Source organism: Atheta coriaria, unplaced genomic scaffold, assembly GCF_025399875.1.
Source record: "Atheta coriaria isolate IRGN ID8LTWV9N9 unplaced genomic scaffold, Caltech_Dcor_3.1 hic_scaffold_16_pilon, whole genome shotgun sequence".
Classification (NCBI taxonomy): Eukaryota; Metazoa; Arthropoda; class Insecta; order Coleoptera; family Staphylinidae; genus Dalotia; species Dalotia coriaria.
In genome coordinates this window covers 827,243-843,011 of record NW_027045458.1, presented here as the reverse complement: position 1 = coordinate 843,011, position 15,769 = coordinate 827,243, and the positions used below count along the sequence as shown (strand labels likewise).

Genomic DNA, 15,769 nt, shown 5'->3' with positions numbered 1-15,769 from the left:
GGGATTAGTTGTATGTATGTAGAATGCTTGTATTCTTGTTTCAGAGTAAATTATTTTTAAAACTTGTTTTTAAGTTCATCAATCTTGGAACTGTCATATCTTCCAATTGGGTCATGTAGAAACAGAAGTAGAGGGAAAAGAAGTATCTTTATTTAAGGAAAAACATAAACTGCCCAGTTTATTAAATTTATTTTACAAATAACTACTTAATTTCGTTTTACAATATCACTGACTCTGGAAACAATTGTATCAACTTCTGCCATTGCTCCTACTCCAGTATCTCCACAAACCAAAGTCTTCTCAATCACTGGTATTAAATGATAACCCCAACTTAATAATTTTTCAATTTGTTCCTTAGTTAATGGATGAATATACATTTTGGTGTTCATTGCGGGGCAAAACACAAGAGGTTTTGATATATCCCAAGCCCTTACAGTGCTAGTAAGAAGATTATCACATATTCCCTAGAAACGCATTTCATGTAACTTCATAATCAAAAATTTATTATTTAGGATAACATTTTCAGTATATTATACATACATTTGCAATTTTAGCTAAGGTATTGGCATCTAAAGGTGCAATCAGTAAAATATCAGCCCATTTTCCTAGATCAATATGTAGAATTGATCAGCCTTTTATTCCATGCAGTCCATTCATCCTTGTCCTTGTAGATTTGAACAGAAGTTGGGATATCATTTTTATCAAAAAATTTGGTTGAATGTTCTGTTGCAATAATTAGCACCTAACAAAATATGTATGATTAATGCAATGTAATGCAATGAAATATGTTAAACCAACCTTAAATTTCTCAGTTTTAAAAGTTGTTGAACAAGGCTAGGCAGTTTTATTGTAGCTACACTGCCAGTGCAACAAATTAGTATATTAATCATATTAAAAGCCTAATTTGGACCAATCTTCCTTGGCCATCAAATTATTCTCCATTCGGCAAGCCAGATAGTCTTGCGATTCCTTGCGACACTCGGAATTCTGGTTATCGTGAGTGTGCAAACAAGTCATGTACTTGATCATTAACTTTTTGCAGAGTCCTTCGTGATCTAATGGAAAGCTGCCCTTGTCCGGAGGCGTTGGCGTGAAGGTTTTTTGACCAAACGTCATAGACGCCATAATTCAAGTTGCGACAAGTTTGTCCGGAGATTCAGGTTGAATCGGGGCATTAATCGGAGGTTAAAACATGATAAGTTGGTGCAGTGTATTTGTTTTCACTTCAAAAAATCAAGGTGGCGCTAGTAATACCGATAAATGCGAATGATACTGTTTATGTTTAGTTGTTGTTTAGTTGTTTGTTACTGCCACGGTTACTGCCAATAATACTGGTTCATAGTCAATGGAACGCAAATGCACCCAATAATCTGCGAACTTGTGCAACTAAAATTCAGTATCTACTTGATTTGGATTTACGATATTTGATTCAGGTATGTGAAATAATTAAATTTTTTATAGTCTCTAATTGTCTCTGAAAGTCAATTGATTTCAAACTTAGTGTTTGCGAATCTGTGTTTGGACACAATGTGTCAGTCTTTTTGGAAAACTAATTAAATATGGAAATTCATATACTTATGGCCGATAATAAATAAGCCGATAATAATAAAATTGTAGTAACAGTTCGTTTTGAGAATTTCAGACTAAATCATAAAGTTATTTGATCGTTACGCCTTTGTGTATAAACAAGTTTTGTATACGCTAGTAAAGTATCTACCTTAGCGCCGCCTCGTGGCTTATTTTTAAATAGTGAGATCTAAAACCTTGAGTGTACCATATGTAATATATATACTGAAGTTAACCGGGCAAACGTTGTTTAGCCATAAATTATTTCTAGTTTCTAGAAAATTTTAGTGTAGACAAAGAGTAACTTCTTACTTATTATAAGTGTGTAAGTATGTAAAAACTTTGATTAACTGAACTAATAGTGCCAAATACACTTAAAATTATAATGTGGTAATAAAAATACATACAACTCTAAATATTTACTTTTTTATCACCAACCCTATATTTTTAAAGCCATTTTGCAGGTAATTTAATTTTTTCATCCCGCCTCGGAAGGAATGAGACTGAATGGTCTCTTTTTCACTCACACACAATAAGACTCTGTCACACCCTCCCTCTACAGTTGGCCATCATTATGGTATACGTATCAAGTGTAGTAAGTAACGCTTTACATAGTGGTTAACAACACTTTATGGATTCATATTTTTATATTATAGATTACCATTTTATTCATAATAATAAAATTATTCATTTTAAGTGTATTTTGGCACTATTAGTTCAGTTAATCAAGTTTTGCCATACTTCCTACAATACCCTATAATAAGTAGTTAAATACTCAAAATTTTTCTAGAACCAGGAAATACCTATATGGCAAAACAACGTTTTTGCCCGGTTAACTAGTATATATATATAACATATGGTACCTGCCTCTGTGATCTCTCACCATTATTTAAGAAATAAGCCACGAGGCGGCGCTAAGGTAGATACTTTACTAGCGTATTGCACTCAACGAGCAGAATATTTCCAGGCGAGGTCGCAGGTAATCTTATCATTGGTTATCGTCGCTATGTTCTAGGAATTTAGAATCAACACGATCAAGACTTGTTCTGTGGATTGTGAACAGTTTTGATCCGGTTGACAGCTGATTCGCACGCGAATTTTGTTAATCCGTACGTTTCTTTATATTGAGTATACCGAGTATCATGGAATGTTATAGAACGCGTTTTACATCTTATTTAAGAACAGTGTGTTCGAGTGAAATACAGTCGGTTGGCGATCTAGTTACGTCTGTGTGTCTTTAATACAGGTAACGTTTCAACTTAAATTTTGTATTTTTGTTGCATTGTATCCACGAATATTTAATTCGCTATCTATTTTAATTCCATATTATTTCCTTTGTTTTAATTTAGCATTTTCTTGTCTTTTCATACCTTGCCTGGTTGCCGTCCTTAGAAATCATATGGGAACTGTGCATCATCTCCTGAACTAGAACAGTGATGGGTCTACTCGTATACCACCCCAGCGATATCATACGAACAAATGGATTAAGGTAAGGGTATTTGAATTCTAAACAGAAATCTTTCATGGGTAAAAGGGCGAAAAATGTGATTAAAAGTGCAAAAAACTTTTCAAATTTTGACGATTTTTTACAATTGCAAATATCTCGCAAACAAAAAGAGATAGAAAGGAACGAATCGCTGAGTCTTAATCTACGGACTATTCTCTATCAGATAGGATAGTTAAAAGGGAAATCTGAGAGATGAAATTTTAATTCTTAAGAAAAAATTGCCAAGGGGGGGTGCTTGATACTTTTTTTCGACGATTTTTGATAATTAATATCTCTTAAACTAGTGCTGATAAAGCTACCAACGAATTATGCCGATTATGAACGATTGGAAAAATTGCATCGATAAAATATAAAATAATTATATTTCCTAAAGTAAAGGTCGAAAAAATGCGACTAAAAGTGCTAAAAAGTGACATTTATCAATTTTGCCCATTTTATTCAATCGCGAATATCCTCGTAAACTAAAAGAGACAAATAGATCCGATCGCAGCGTCTTTAATCTACGGACTATTCTCTATCAGATAGATAGTTAAAGGGAAATCTGAGAGATGAAATTTTAATTTAAGAAAAAATTGCCAAGGGGGTGCTTTGATACTTTTTTCGACGATTTTGGATAATATCTCTTTAAACTAAAAGCGATAGCTACCAACGAATTGTTGATTATGAACGATTGGAAAATTCTGTATCAGATAAAAATTATACCACCATACTTCCTAAAAGTGTGCTGTCGAAAAATGCGACTAAAAGTGCTAAAAAGGACATTTATCAATTTTTGCCCATTTTATTCAATCGCGAATATCCGTAAAACTAAAAGAGATAAATAGTGATCTGATCGCAGCGTCTTAATCTACGGACTATTCTCATCAGATAGATACAGTTAAAAGGGAAATCTTGAGGAGATGAAATTTTAATTTTAAGAAAAAACAAATTGCCAAGGGGTGCGTTTGATACTTTTTTCTCGACGATTTTGATAATTAATAATATCTCTTAAACTAAAAGCGATAGCTACCAAACGAATTGTTGATTATGAACGATTGGAAAATTCTATCAGGATAAAAATATAAAAATAATTAATATATTTCCTAAAGTGTGTTAAGGTCGAAAATGCGACTCAAAGTGCTAAAAAAGTGACATTTCATCAATTTTTGCCCATTTTATTCAATCGCGAATATCTCGTAAAACTAAAAAGAGATAAATAGGGATCTGATCGCAGCGTCTTAATCTACGGACCATTCTCTTATCAGATAGGATAGTTAAAAGGGAAATCTGAGAGATGAAATTCTCATTCTTAAGAAAAAATTGCCAAGGGGGGTGCGCTTGATACCTTTTTCTGACGATTTTTGATAATTAATATCTCAAACTAAAAGCGATAGCTACCAACGAATTATTGATTACGAACGATTGAAAATTTGTATCAGATAAAAAATATAAATAATTATATTTCTAAAGTAAAAGGTTAAGGTCGAAAAATGCGACCAAAGCGCTAAAAAGTGACATTTATCAATTTTTGCCCATTTTATTCAATCGCGAATATCTCGTAAACTAAGAGATAAATAGGATCTGATCGCAGTGTCTTAATCTACTTAACTATTCTCTATCAGATAGGATAGTTAAAAGGGAAATCTGAGATGAAATTTTAATTTTAAGAAAATTGCTAAGGGGGGTGCTTGATACTTTTTCTTCGACGAATTTGAAAAATTCATATCTCTAAACTAAAAGCCACAGTAACCAACAAAATTACCGATTATGATAGATTGAAAATTTCTGTATCAGATAAAAATATAAAATAATTATATTATTCTGGAAAGTAAAGGTCGAAAATGCGACTGTGCGCTAAAAAGTGACATTTATCATCATTTTTTGCCAATTTTATTCAATCGCGAATATCTCGTAAACTAAAAGAGATACTCAAGATCTGATCGTAGCGTCTTAATGTACGGACCAATTCTATCAGATACGATAGTTAAAGAAAATCTGAGAGATAAAATTCTTCATCTTAAGAAAAAATTGCCAAGGGGTGCTTGATACTTTATTCGACGATTTTTTGAAAATTCATATCTTAAAGTAAAAAGCCACAGCAACCAACAAATTGCTGGATTATGAAAAACTGAAAAATTTCTCTATCAGATAAAAATTTAAAAATAATTATATTTCCTACAGTAAAGTAGTAAGATAGACGACTAAAAGTGCTAAAAAGTGACATTTTCATAATTCTTTTGCCCATTTTATTCAAAACGCCAGAATATCTCGTAAACTAAAAGAGATAATTAAGATCTGATCGCAGCGTCTAATGTACGGACCAATCTCTATCAGATACGATAAGCTAAAGAGGAAATCTGAGAGATGAAATTCTTACTTTAAGAAAAAAATTGCCATAAGTGCTTGGATACTTTTTTCGACGATTTTTGAAAATTCATATCTCTTTAAACTAAAAGCCACAGTAACCAACGTAGCCTACTGATTATGATAGACTGGAAAAATTCTGTATCAGATAAAAATATAAAATAATTATATTTCCTACAGTAAAAGGTGGAAAATCGCGACTAAAAGTGCTAAAAGTGATATTTTTCAATTTCGCCCATTTTATTCAAACGCGAATATCTCGTAAACTAAAAGAGATAATTAAGATCTGATCGCAGCGTCTTAATGTGTACGGACCAACTTCTATCAGATACGATAGTTAAAAGGAAAAATCTGAGAGGATGAAATTTCATTCTAAGAAAATTGCTAAGGGGGGGTGTATGATACTTTTATTCGACGATTTTTGAAAAATTCATATCTCTTTAAACTAAAAAGCCATAGTAGTAACCAACAAATTAATGATTATGATAGATTTGGAAAATTTGCATCAGATAAAAATATAAAATAAATTATATTTCCTACAGTAAAGCAGGTGGAAATGGCGACTAAAAGTGCTAAAAAGTGACATTTTTCAATTCTTTTACCTATTTTATTCGTAAACGCGAATATCCTTCGTAAACTAAAAGAGATAATTGGCGATCTGGATCGCAGCGTCTTTAATGTACGTAATCCAATCTCTATCAGATACGATAGTTGGGGAAATCTGAGAGATGAAATTTTCATCTTTAAGAAAATTGATAAGGGGTGCGCTTGATACTTTTTCGACGATTTTTGAAAATTCATATCTCTTTAAAGTAAAAGCCACAGCAACCAACAAATTGCTGATTATGAAAAAACTGGAAAATCTCTATCAGATAAAAATTTGAAATAATTATATTTCCTAGTAAAGTTGCAGATAAATCGCAAACTAAAAGTGCTAAAAAGACATTTTTCACCCTTTTGCCCATTTTATTCAAAACGCGAATATCCCTGTAAACTAAAAGAGATAATTAAGATCTGATCGCAGCGTCTTAATGTACGGACCCAATCTCTATCAGATGATACATAGTTAAAGAGGAAATCTGAGATGAAATTTTCATTCTAAGAAAAATTGCTGCTGGGGTAAAGGCGCTTGATACTTTTTCGACGATTTTTGAAAATTCATATCTCTTAAACTAAAAGCCACAGTAACCAACAAATTACTGATTATGATAGATTGAAAATTCTGTATCAGATAAAAAATATAAATAATTATATTTCCTACAGTAAAAGGTATGGGAAAGTGACTAAAAAGTGCTAAAAGTGACATTTTTCAATTCCTTTTGCCCATTTTATTCAAACGCGAATATCTCGTAAACTAAAAAGAGATACTAAGATCTGATCGCAGCGTCTTAATGTACGGACCAATCTCTATCAGATACGATAGTTAAAAGGGAAATCTGAGAGATGAAATTTTCATTCTTAAGAAAAAAATGCCGAGTGGGGGGTGCTTGATACTTTTTTTCGACGATTTTTGAAAATTCATATCTCTTAAACTAAAAGCCACAGCAACCAACAAATTGCTGATTATGAAAGACTGGAAAATTCTCTATCAGATAAAAATTTAAAATAATTATATTTCCTACAGTAAAAGGTGGTAAATCGCGACTAAAAGTGCTAAAAAGTGACATTTTTCAATTTTTGCCCATTTTATTCAATCGCGAATATCTCGTAAACTTTTTCTACTTCCACCTATAAAGCGCCCGTTTTTCCACTGTTTTTAGACCCAAAAAGTAGTACTTTATATACGGACGGCCAAGCCGTACATAAATAAATAAACCCAATAATGATCCCATTTCCGATTCTATTTTCGTCTGATTCTCTCGCAGTGCAGTGTTCTGCAGATTTCACTTCTACGGTAGAAGTTCTACCGCGTATGAACTGCACACATGGTTTTTTTGTTTTCTGCACAACTTTATTGACAAACAAGTTTTTCTTATCTCGTTCAACTTGTGTGCCGTCACCACGTTGTCAGCCCACTCGGTTAGCTTGCATACGGCGTTAGTCTCATTTGTATCGTCAGCTAATCCGTACGCGCACTTCATCATCGCGATTCTTTAGGTTTATCAAAATTTCTTCAGTTCATTGCGTTATATTCATAATTGCACTGTTCGTCTGTGCTGTGCGGTGATATGCAGTGTTCGTTAAACGCGGATTGAACATACGTAGATTTACCTCTGCTTGTGTGATGTACCGTCGGCCGTCGGATACTCTATCAACTTCGCGTTGCCTCTAATCAGTTTAGTGTTTTCATCTATTCTATTATATACATAATTACATCTGCTTACATCTTATGCTGGATAACCAAAAGAAAAAAAATTATTTTGCGCTAAGGTATGTTTTCGCTTTTCTTCACTTTAACCCTTTGAAGAAACAATCCGTATGTTATCCTATACCTATAACATTCTGAGTTTCACTTTAACCGCGTGGTCTTACACCTAGAAATGTACATTTTTTCTTTGTTTCAATATTTCCTATGATTTGCATTATCCGATACGATACGATGTCGGCACGCTTCTCATGCTTTTGTTGCGAGCGACCTTTCTTGATAAGTTATGATTGATCATCGCCTATATTTACTGTTAATAGACGAGTTTTGTGTTTTGTGAATAATTTATAGCGTGGGGAATCGCGGAAACCACTAATTTAGTGAGTTATGTGTGATTGTGCGTGTGCCGTCGGACGCCAATCGACCATATCCTGTGATTGCATATATTCTTGATTAGAATTAGTTCCTCCTAAATTTTGTACCTATGCAATACATTTTTGTTATGTGATAATATTCCCCCCGGTTAGTATTGTAGTGTAATCGTATTTTCGTTATAAACCCGGATTTTAACGCAAAGACTGGGTTTCCATGGAACGCTGATGCATTTAAAAAATGTACGAAATGATACATACGTATAAGTAATATCACTCTTTCTTGATTTCAGTATCTACATACCTTGGATGTGCGTTGTTTCGTACACTGGTAAGTGAAATAATTAAACCAGTCGTGTGTAATTTAGTTTATTCCTTTTCTGCTTTTTTGGGTAATTGTTTTAGTCCTTTCTATAGAGAAATTTAACAGAAATTGAATGGGGAATATAAAATTTATCAACGGGATATTCTAATTAGGAGATTCAAATCAAGAAAATTTGCGTTCGAAAATATATCATAAGGAAAATTAAGTTACTTATTTTGATTGTGGTTATTGCGTGAACACTAAGTCTAAATATCTAAAGGATGGCTTGCAGATCCTTGCGAAATTCTCTATTAGATAACATATTTAATTTTTTCGGATAGTTTCTAGGTAGATATAGTATGGTTCTAGGTATTGTTATTACTGGCTTGTACAAAATAAACAGTATTTAAAGTAATGTAAATGTAAATGCAAATTATTGCAGAATTACTTGTGTTATTTAAATATGATATTAAAATTTTTATTGGTTTTCCCGATATATAATTTCTTGTAATTTATAGTACAGTAGTAAAAATAAGTAATAAGTATTCAATGCATACTAGAAATATACTAACAACATCAGTGTTTATATACAAACAAGTTTTTCTTATCTCGTTCAACTTGTGCACCGTCACCTCATTGTCGAAGCACGCGGTCGGCTTTCGTATGGTGTTAGTCTCATTTACATCGTCAGGTGATCCGGGCGTGCACTCTTCGCGATCCATTAGGTTTATCAATATTTCTTCGTTTCATTGCATAATATTCATAGTTGTACTGTTCGTCTGTGCAGTGCGGTGATGTTCGGTGTTCGTTAAACACGGATTGAACATACGTAGATTTACCTCTGTATGTGTGATGTACCGTCGGCCGTCGGATACTCTATCAACTTCGCGTTGCCTCTAATCAATTTAGTGTTTTCATCGATGCTACTATATGCATAATTACATCTGCTTACATCATATACTGGATTTCCAAAAAGAAAATCTTATATTGCGCTAAGGTATGTTCTCGTATTTTTTCACTTCCACCCTATGAAGAACATATATATATTTGTATGTTTTAGTATCCCGCAACGCTGAGTCATATTGATAGTTGTGCGTATACGCACCTGTACCCTGCTGCGCTAGGAATTGTAGTTTTTATTATAACACGCTTAACGCGGTATGTAACAATAAGTTCGGAATACTTATTAGGGTGCGGAATTTATTCTTGTATCTGCCCTTATCGAAATTTATTGCGAGAAAACCCGTATCGCGAGTTATATTGGATAGTTGTGCGTATACGAATTTGGTACTTATTGCGCTAGAATTCGTAGTTTTTCTTTAATATAACTCGCGAACGCGGTCTTACTGTGGGGTTCGGAATAATTTCGTATTAGATGCGAAATTTAATTCTGTATCTGCCTTTATCAAAATGTATAGCGAGGCAGGCAACTTGCAACGCGAGTTATATTGATAGTTGTGTATCCGCCCTTGTACTCGTTGCGCTAGGAATTGTAGTTTTTATTATAACACAGAACGCGGCTTACTATAAGTTCGGAATAATTTATTAGATGCGGATGAATTTGTATTTGCCTTTATCGAAGTCCAATGGTGAGAAAATTCCGTATCGCGTATTTATTGATAGTTGTGTGTATACGCACTTTGTACTAGTTGCGTTAGGAATTGTAGTTTTTTATTATAACACGCGAACGCTGTCTTACTAGCAAACTGGAATAATATTAGATGCGGAATTTAATTCGTATTCGCCTTTATCGAAATTTATTTCAGAGAAAATTCCGTAACGCGAGTTATATTTGTGTTATAGTTGTGTGTATCCGCACTTGTACCTTCCTTTCGTTGCGCTAGAATTGTAGTTTTTAATATAACACGCGAACGTGCGGTCTTACTGTAAGTCTTCGGAATACTCTTTATTAGATGCGGAATTTAATTTGCATCTGCCTTTACTGAAATTTCTATTGCAGGAGAAAATTCCGTAACGCGAGTTATATTGATAATTGTGTGTATACGCACCCAATTTGAAAATTCTCGTTGCGCTAGGAATTGTTATTTTTTATTATAACTTCATGAACGCGGTCTTACCGTAAGTTCTGGAATCATTTCCATTAGATGTGAACTTAATCTTGTATCTCCTTCTTGTATCGAAATTTATTGCGAGAAAATTCGTACTCACATTATTAGTTGTGTGTATACGCACTTGAAATTAGCCGCGCTAGGAATTGTGCAGTTTTTTATTATTATAACGACAGCGAACGCGGTCTTACTGTAAGTTCGGAATCATTTTATTAGATGTGGAATTTAATTCTGTATCTCCTTGTATCGAAATTTATTGCGAGAAAATTCCGTAACGCGAGTTATATTTATAATTGTGTGTATACGCACTTGTACTTGTTGCGCTAGGAATTGTATAACACGCGAACGCGGTCTTACTGTAAGTTCGGAATCATTTTATTAGATGTGGAATTTAATTCTGTATCTCCTTGTATCGAAATTTATTGCGAGAAAATTCCGTATCGCGAGTTTATTGATAGTTGTGTGTATACGCACTTGTACTAGTTGCGCTAGGAATTGTAGTTTTTTTTATTATAACACGCGAACGCTGTCTTACTATAAGTTCGGAATAATTTTATTAGATGCGGAATTTAATTCTGTATCTGCCTTTATCGAAATTTATTGCGAGAAAATTCCGTAACGCGAGTTATATTTATAATTGTGTGTATACGCACTTGTACTTGTTGCGCTAGGAATTGTATAACACGCGAACGCGGTCTTACTGTAAGTTCGGAATCATTTTATTAGTTGTATTATATATTCATATTTACATTTTTCCATTGATTGCTTCACGAATTTTGCCATTAATCGCGTTAAATCTTTCAATAGTTCGAGATGGTCGCATGCCGACGGCTGCGTTCTCGGATCTTGCTGCCGGCATTTACATGCTGGTCGCCGATTGTGCTACATGATGTACAATTAAATTTGTATTTGTGTTTTATGTTTGTAATAAAATCGCATCCCTGTTCCTTGATATCCAGGAGAATTAGGGTCTCTTTTTAAATGTTCTGTTGTCAATTGTCTGCAGTGTTCTTCTATTTCCAGTTGGAAAATTGTTAACATTTTTAATTTCTGATATTTAGTAGAACTATTTGGTAGAACTTAGTATTTTATTATAGATAGAATGTTCTGTCCGGCCCTCTTAACACCATTCTTGAATAGTTTTTCTTTTTGTATCACCCTGTATCTAAATGTCCCCTAGCGTCCAGTGAAAATAGACACATTTTCGTTTCCGGGTAATACATCTTCTGGAATTTTGGATTTTATTTTTTTGTGTGACACCCTGTATATTGATTTTCTGCGTGTCCACGCGAAAAGTGACTATGATATATGTTTATCTACTTGTACCTTTCCTTTTAAAATATTATCTTATTGCAACACCCTGTATATAGATTTTCCACCGTGCTGAAGATTTATGTGTTTTTTAATTGTACTGTGAAATTTCCTATAAAATTTTGTGATTTTCTTTTTGCAACACCCTGTATATCGGTTACTTTCCAGAAATTTATACTAAGGTTTATATTTTTTACGTGTACTGTGAATTTTTCTACAAATTCTATTCTTTTATTTTTGTAACACCCTGTATACAATTAGCCACAGTCGTGAAGATATGTTTTCCTGCTTGAACTTTGAATATATTTTTTAATAATATTGTTTTTAACACCCTGTAGAGTTGTTTTGCGTAAGATGGGGAACATTTGTTTACTGCTATGTGTTTTCCTTTGTGAATTTTCGGTTCCTGTCGTACTTGTCTGTATTTACCGGCGTATACTGGTTGTAAGACTTGTTTCAAAATGGCGACATGTATTTTGTAAGAATTGTGTATTCTAGTTTTGAATTTTATGAATATTATAATAAAGAAGTGTTAAGAAATATTATGTCTTATGCTTTGAATGTACCCCTTCTATCATTCCAGGTACATGTCTCTAAGAGAGTTCCCTCTCTCAGGGGATGATCCCCTCTATAAAAATTGTTAAGGTAACCTGTATGATTTGTGTACCTTCTTTCACTTAAGCTACAGGTCAGAACTAGAAGAATATTTTAAGCATCACCCTTTGGAGGCGACTTAAAACTAGAAATATTTTACAAGACAAGTTAATCCTTATAAAGGTTCCCCCTCTTTGAGGTGATCCCCCACCATAAAAGTGTTGATATGCCTGATAATTTCGGGGATGAGCGCAGAGACATCGTAGCTGTAGGATGGGCCGGGGCAATGGACGAACCGAAGTGGTGGGCGATCGATAGCCGAAGGCATAGAAGCGGCCTCTGGGAGGATCGACCGTAGACTGTCTTATAACGACACGTGCCAAAAATTTAAAGATTCGTCACCCTATTCTCCTTTTTTTTTTCTATCTCCTCCTCTTCTCTACTCTGTTCTCTTCCTTCTGTCTTCTACTCTTCTCTGCTGCTCCTTTCTTCTTCTTCAATTCTCTGTTCCGCTCCTCCACACTTGCTCTTATTTCTCATATTGCCTTCACTTGTATTTTCAATTTACTCTTATATTTCGTTGCGAGATTCATATATGCAGCAATTGCACCCTGATATTTTTTATATTTGAGAAAAATGCCTTCTATACCTGAGATTCGATCCGCGTCTACTTCCAAGCATGCTAGCAGGTGCACGTCTCCACTCGACCACCGGGGTGCTTTTATCATTAATATTTGATTCTTCTATTTATGTTTCTACTGTTATCAACTTTTTTAAAGCAACAACACAGAGTATCAGATATGTTGCACTTGCTTACGCGTATAATATCTATATTGAATGTGTGGTCCGCTCATATACTGAAAACAGCTGGCAAAGGAGGATACCAAAACAAATATGAATGAGTTGTGGTACACCGTAAATTTTATTTTACAGTGACATCTCCAAATGCAAACATATTTTATATAGAAAAAGTAACGACAATTATTAAATGATGGCGCAGAGACGAGAAGACTTGCCTTAAAATATGCGCATTTGCAGCTCTTCTGCGATGAATATTCGGAACTCCAGTGCCGTTGTAAGTGTAATCTTCTTCTCTCTGGGCACATCAGTTGTCTACTTATTCGAATTAAACATAAATCAAAGTTATTGTGGGCGATATCCGACATCCGACGGCATGTACGCCGTGCACATGCAGGCCAACACGAGTGCAGTATAATCCACACGCGAAAAATAATCTCCGACGGCCGACGTGCTTATTATCTGGCGAAATTCCGTTCACGCGCAATTCTAATAAATGTCGTCGATTGCTTATTAAATATAAGTCGATTTACGATCAATTTATAATAGGGAGAAATAAAACTAGTCGCGATGAACACGCGTGGTTCGCACGGCAACCGGAATGGAACTGAATGCGCGCTCTGAAACGACCACGCGGTGCTGCTATTGGCTCACTGTTTACATGTGTACAAATATTCGTCTATCTAAACTATACCTGGATAACAGTGTAATATTGTCACAGCTAGCACACTAGGCAGTATTTCTACGGCGCTCCCAACTACAGCTAATTAATTGCAAGATGGAGACCATTTCCGGAAGCAAATAAAATTTTTAAAAACAATACAGTTTACTATTAATGCGACTAACAGGCAATTCATATTTATATAGATATTATATATTTATAAATGTACATATTTCAATTATTTTTCAAATTCTGGTAGTAAGTAGATAATATTTGCCAGGATTTCAATTTTTCGAGTCAATTCGTGAACCGAAGTTATCTATGAAAATGATGAAGAAATTTAATACTTACAATCTGATGAAAGAATGGTTTTTATGCAATGCATGGATCAGGTCCAAAATCCCTAAAATCTTCAAAAATTAGTCCTTTGCAACACAAAAATGCAATTTCTAGGGTCAATTCGAGAGATAATTACAAAAGTTATCTATGAAAATGATAAAGAAATTCAATACTTACAATCTGACGAAAGAATGGTTTTTGTGCGATGCATAGATCAGGTGCAAAATCCCTAAAATCATCAAAAATTAGTTCTTTGCAACACAAAAATGCAATTTTTAGGGTCAATTTGTGAGATAATTACAAAATTTATCTATGAATATTATAAAGAAATTCAATACTTACAATCTGACGAAAGAATGGTTTTTGTGCGATGCATAGATCAGGTGCAAAATCCCTAAAATCATCAAAAATTAGTCATTTGGAACACAAAAATGCAATTTTTAGGGCTAATTCGTGAGATAATTACAATAGTTATTTATGAAACTTATAAAGAAATGCAATACTTACAATCTGATGGAAGAATGGTTTTTGTGCCATGCATGGATCAGGTACAAAATCCCTAAAATCATCAAAAATTAGTCATTTGGAACACAAAAATGCAATTTTTAGGGTCAATTCGAGAGATAATTACAAAAGTTATGAATGAAAATAATAAAGAAATTCAATACTTACAATCTGATGAAAGAATGGTTTCCGTACGATGCAAGAATCTGGTGCAAATACCCAAAATCATGAAAAATTAGTCCTTAGCAACACAAATATGCAATTTTTAGGGTCAATTTGAGAGATAATTACAAAAGTTATCTATGAAAATGATAAAGAAAATCAATACTTACAATCTGATGAAAGAATGGTATTTGTGCTATGCATGGATCAGGGGCAAAATCCCTAAAGTCATCAAAATTAAGTCCCTCATAACACAAAAATGCAATTTTTAGAGTCAATTCGTGAGATAATTACAAAAGTTATCTTGGAAAATGATAAAGAAATTAAATGCCTACAATCTGGTAAAAAGGTGGTCCTTGTACGATGCAAGGATCTGGTGCAAAATCCCTAAAACTATAAAAAATTAGTCCTTTGCAACACAAAAATGCAATTTTTAGGGTCAATTTGTGAGATAATTACAAAAGTTATCTATGAAAATGATAAAGAAATTAAATGCCTACAATCTGGTGAAAAAATGGTTCTTGTACGATGCAGACATCAGGCGCAAAACCCCTATATGTACAAACATATGACATATGACCATGTCATTACAAAGGGTGCCGGATTAGACAGGAGCCGGATTACCCCGACTCCACTGTATATAACATATAGGATCTTATTGGATTTGCAATTTGTCGGAATACAAGGTACTCTTACGTAAAAAATTCAGGACTGTAGGAGTCTTAGGCAGTCCTATTTAATCTGACAAATTCCCTAATCCGACACTTACATGCAAAGTGATTGTCGGATTACCACAGTTCAACTGTAATGTGTAACACTGTATAACAGTTGTTAATACAATTTGAATTAATGTATTATTTGAATGAACAAAAACTCAATTACCATATGAGAAAAAATCCATTTGTGTGATGTCCCGGGAATAGATTGTAAAATTC

The 15,769-nt window shown here is 33.8% G+C and overlaps 1 protein-coding gene and 1 long non-coding RNA gene across 3 annotated transcripts; one reads left to right on the top strand and one right to left on the bottom strand.

The window, feature by feature from the left end:
- Positions 1-147: 147 nt before the first annotated feature.
- On the bottom strand, positions 148-1,269 carry LOC135802239 (cytochrome c oxidase assembly protein COX19). Its single transcript, XM_065315793.1, has 3 exons — positions 799-1,269; positions 541-742; positions 148-464 (listed from the first exon to the last, which is right to left on the bottom strand). Exon 1 carries the CDS (start codon positions 1,123-1,125, stop codon positions 892-894), a length of 234 nt encoding a protein of 77 aa, XP_065171865.1. The 5' UTR covers positions 1,126-1,269; the 3' UTR covers positions 148-464; positions 541-742; positions 799-891.
- Positions 1,270-1,297: 28 nt separating this feature from the next.
- LOC135802241 (uncharacterized) lies at positions 1,298-8,811 on the top strand. 2 transcript variants are annotated; one of them, XR_010550526.1, is made up of 5 exons: positions 1,298-1,433; positions 2,582-2,812; positions 2,959-3,055; positions 8,386-8,423; positions 8,498-8,811. It is a non-coding gene; the product is annotated as an uncharacterized lncRNA (long non-coding RNA). The 2 variants fall into 2 exon arrangements; XR_010550525.1 differs by lacking the exon at positions 1,298-1,433 and having other exon boundaries at positions 2,460-2,812.
- Positions 8,812-15,769: the final 6,958 nt, after the last annotated feature.

What these genes read in the sequence shown, in the direction of transcription:
- LOC135802239 (XM_065315793.1), bottom strand. Translation starts at nt 1,125, where the DNA reads ATGGCGTCTATGACGTTTGGTCAAAAAACCTTCACGCCAACGCCTCCG.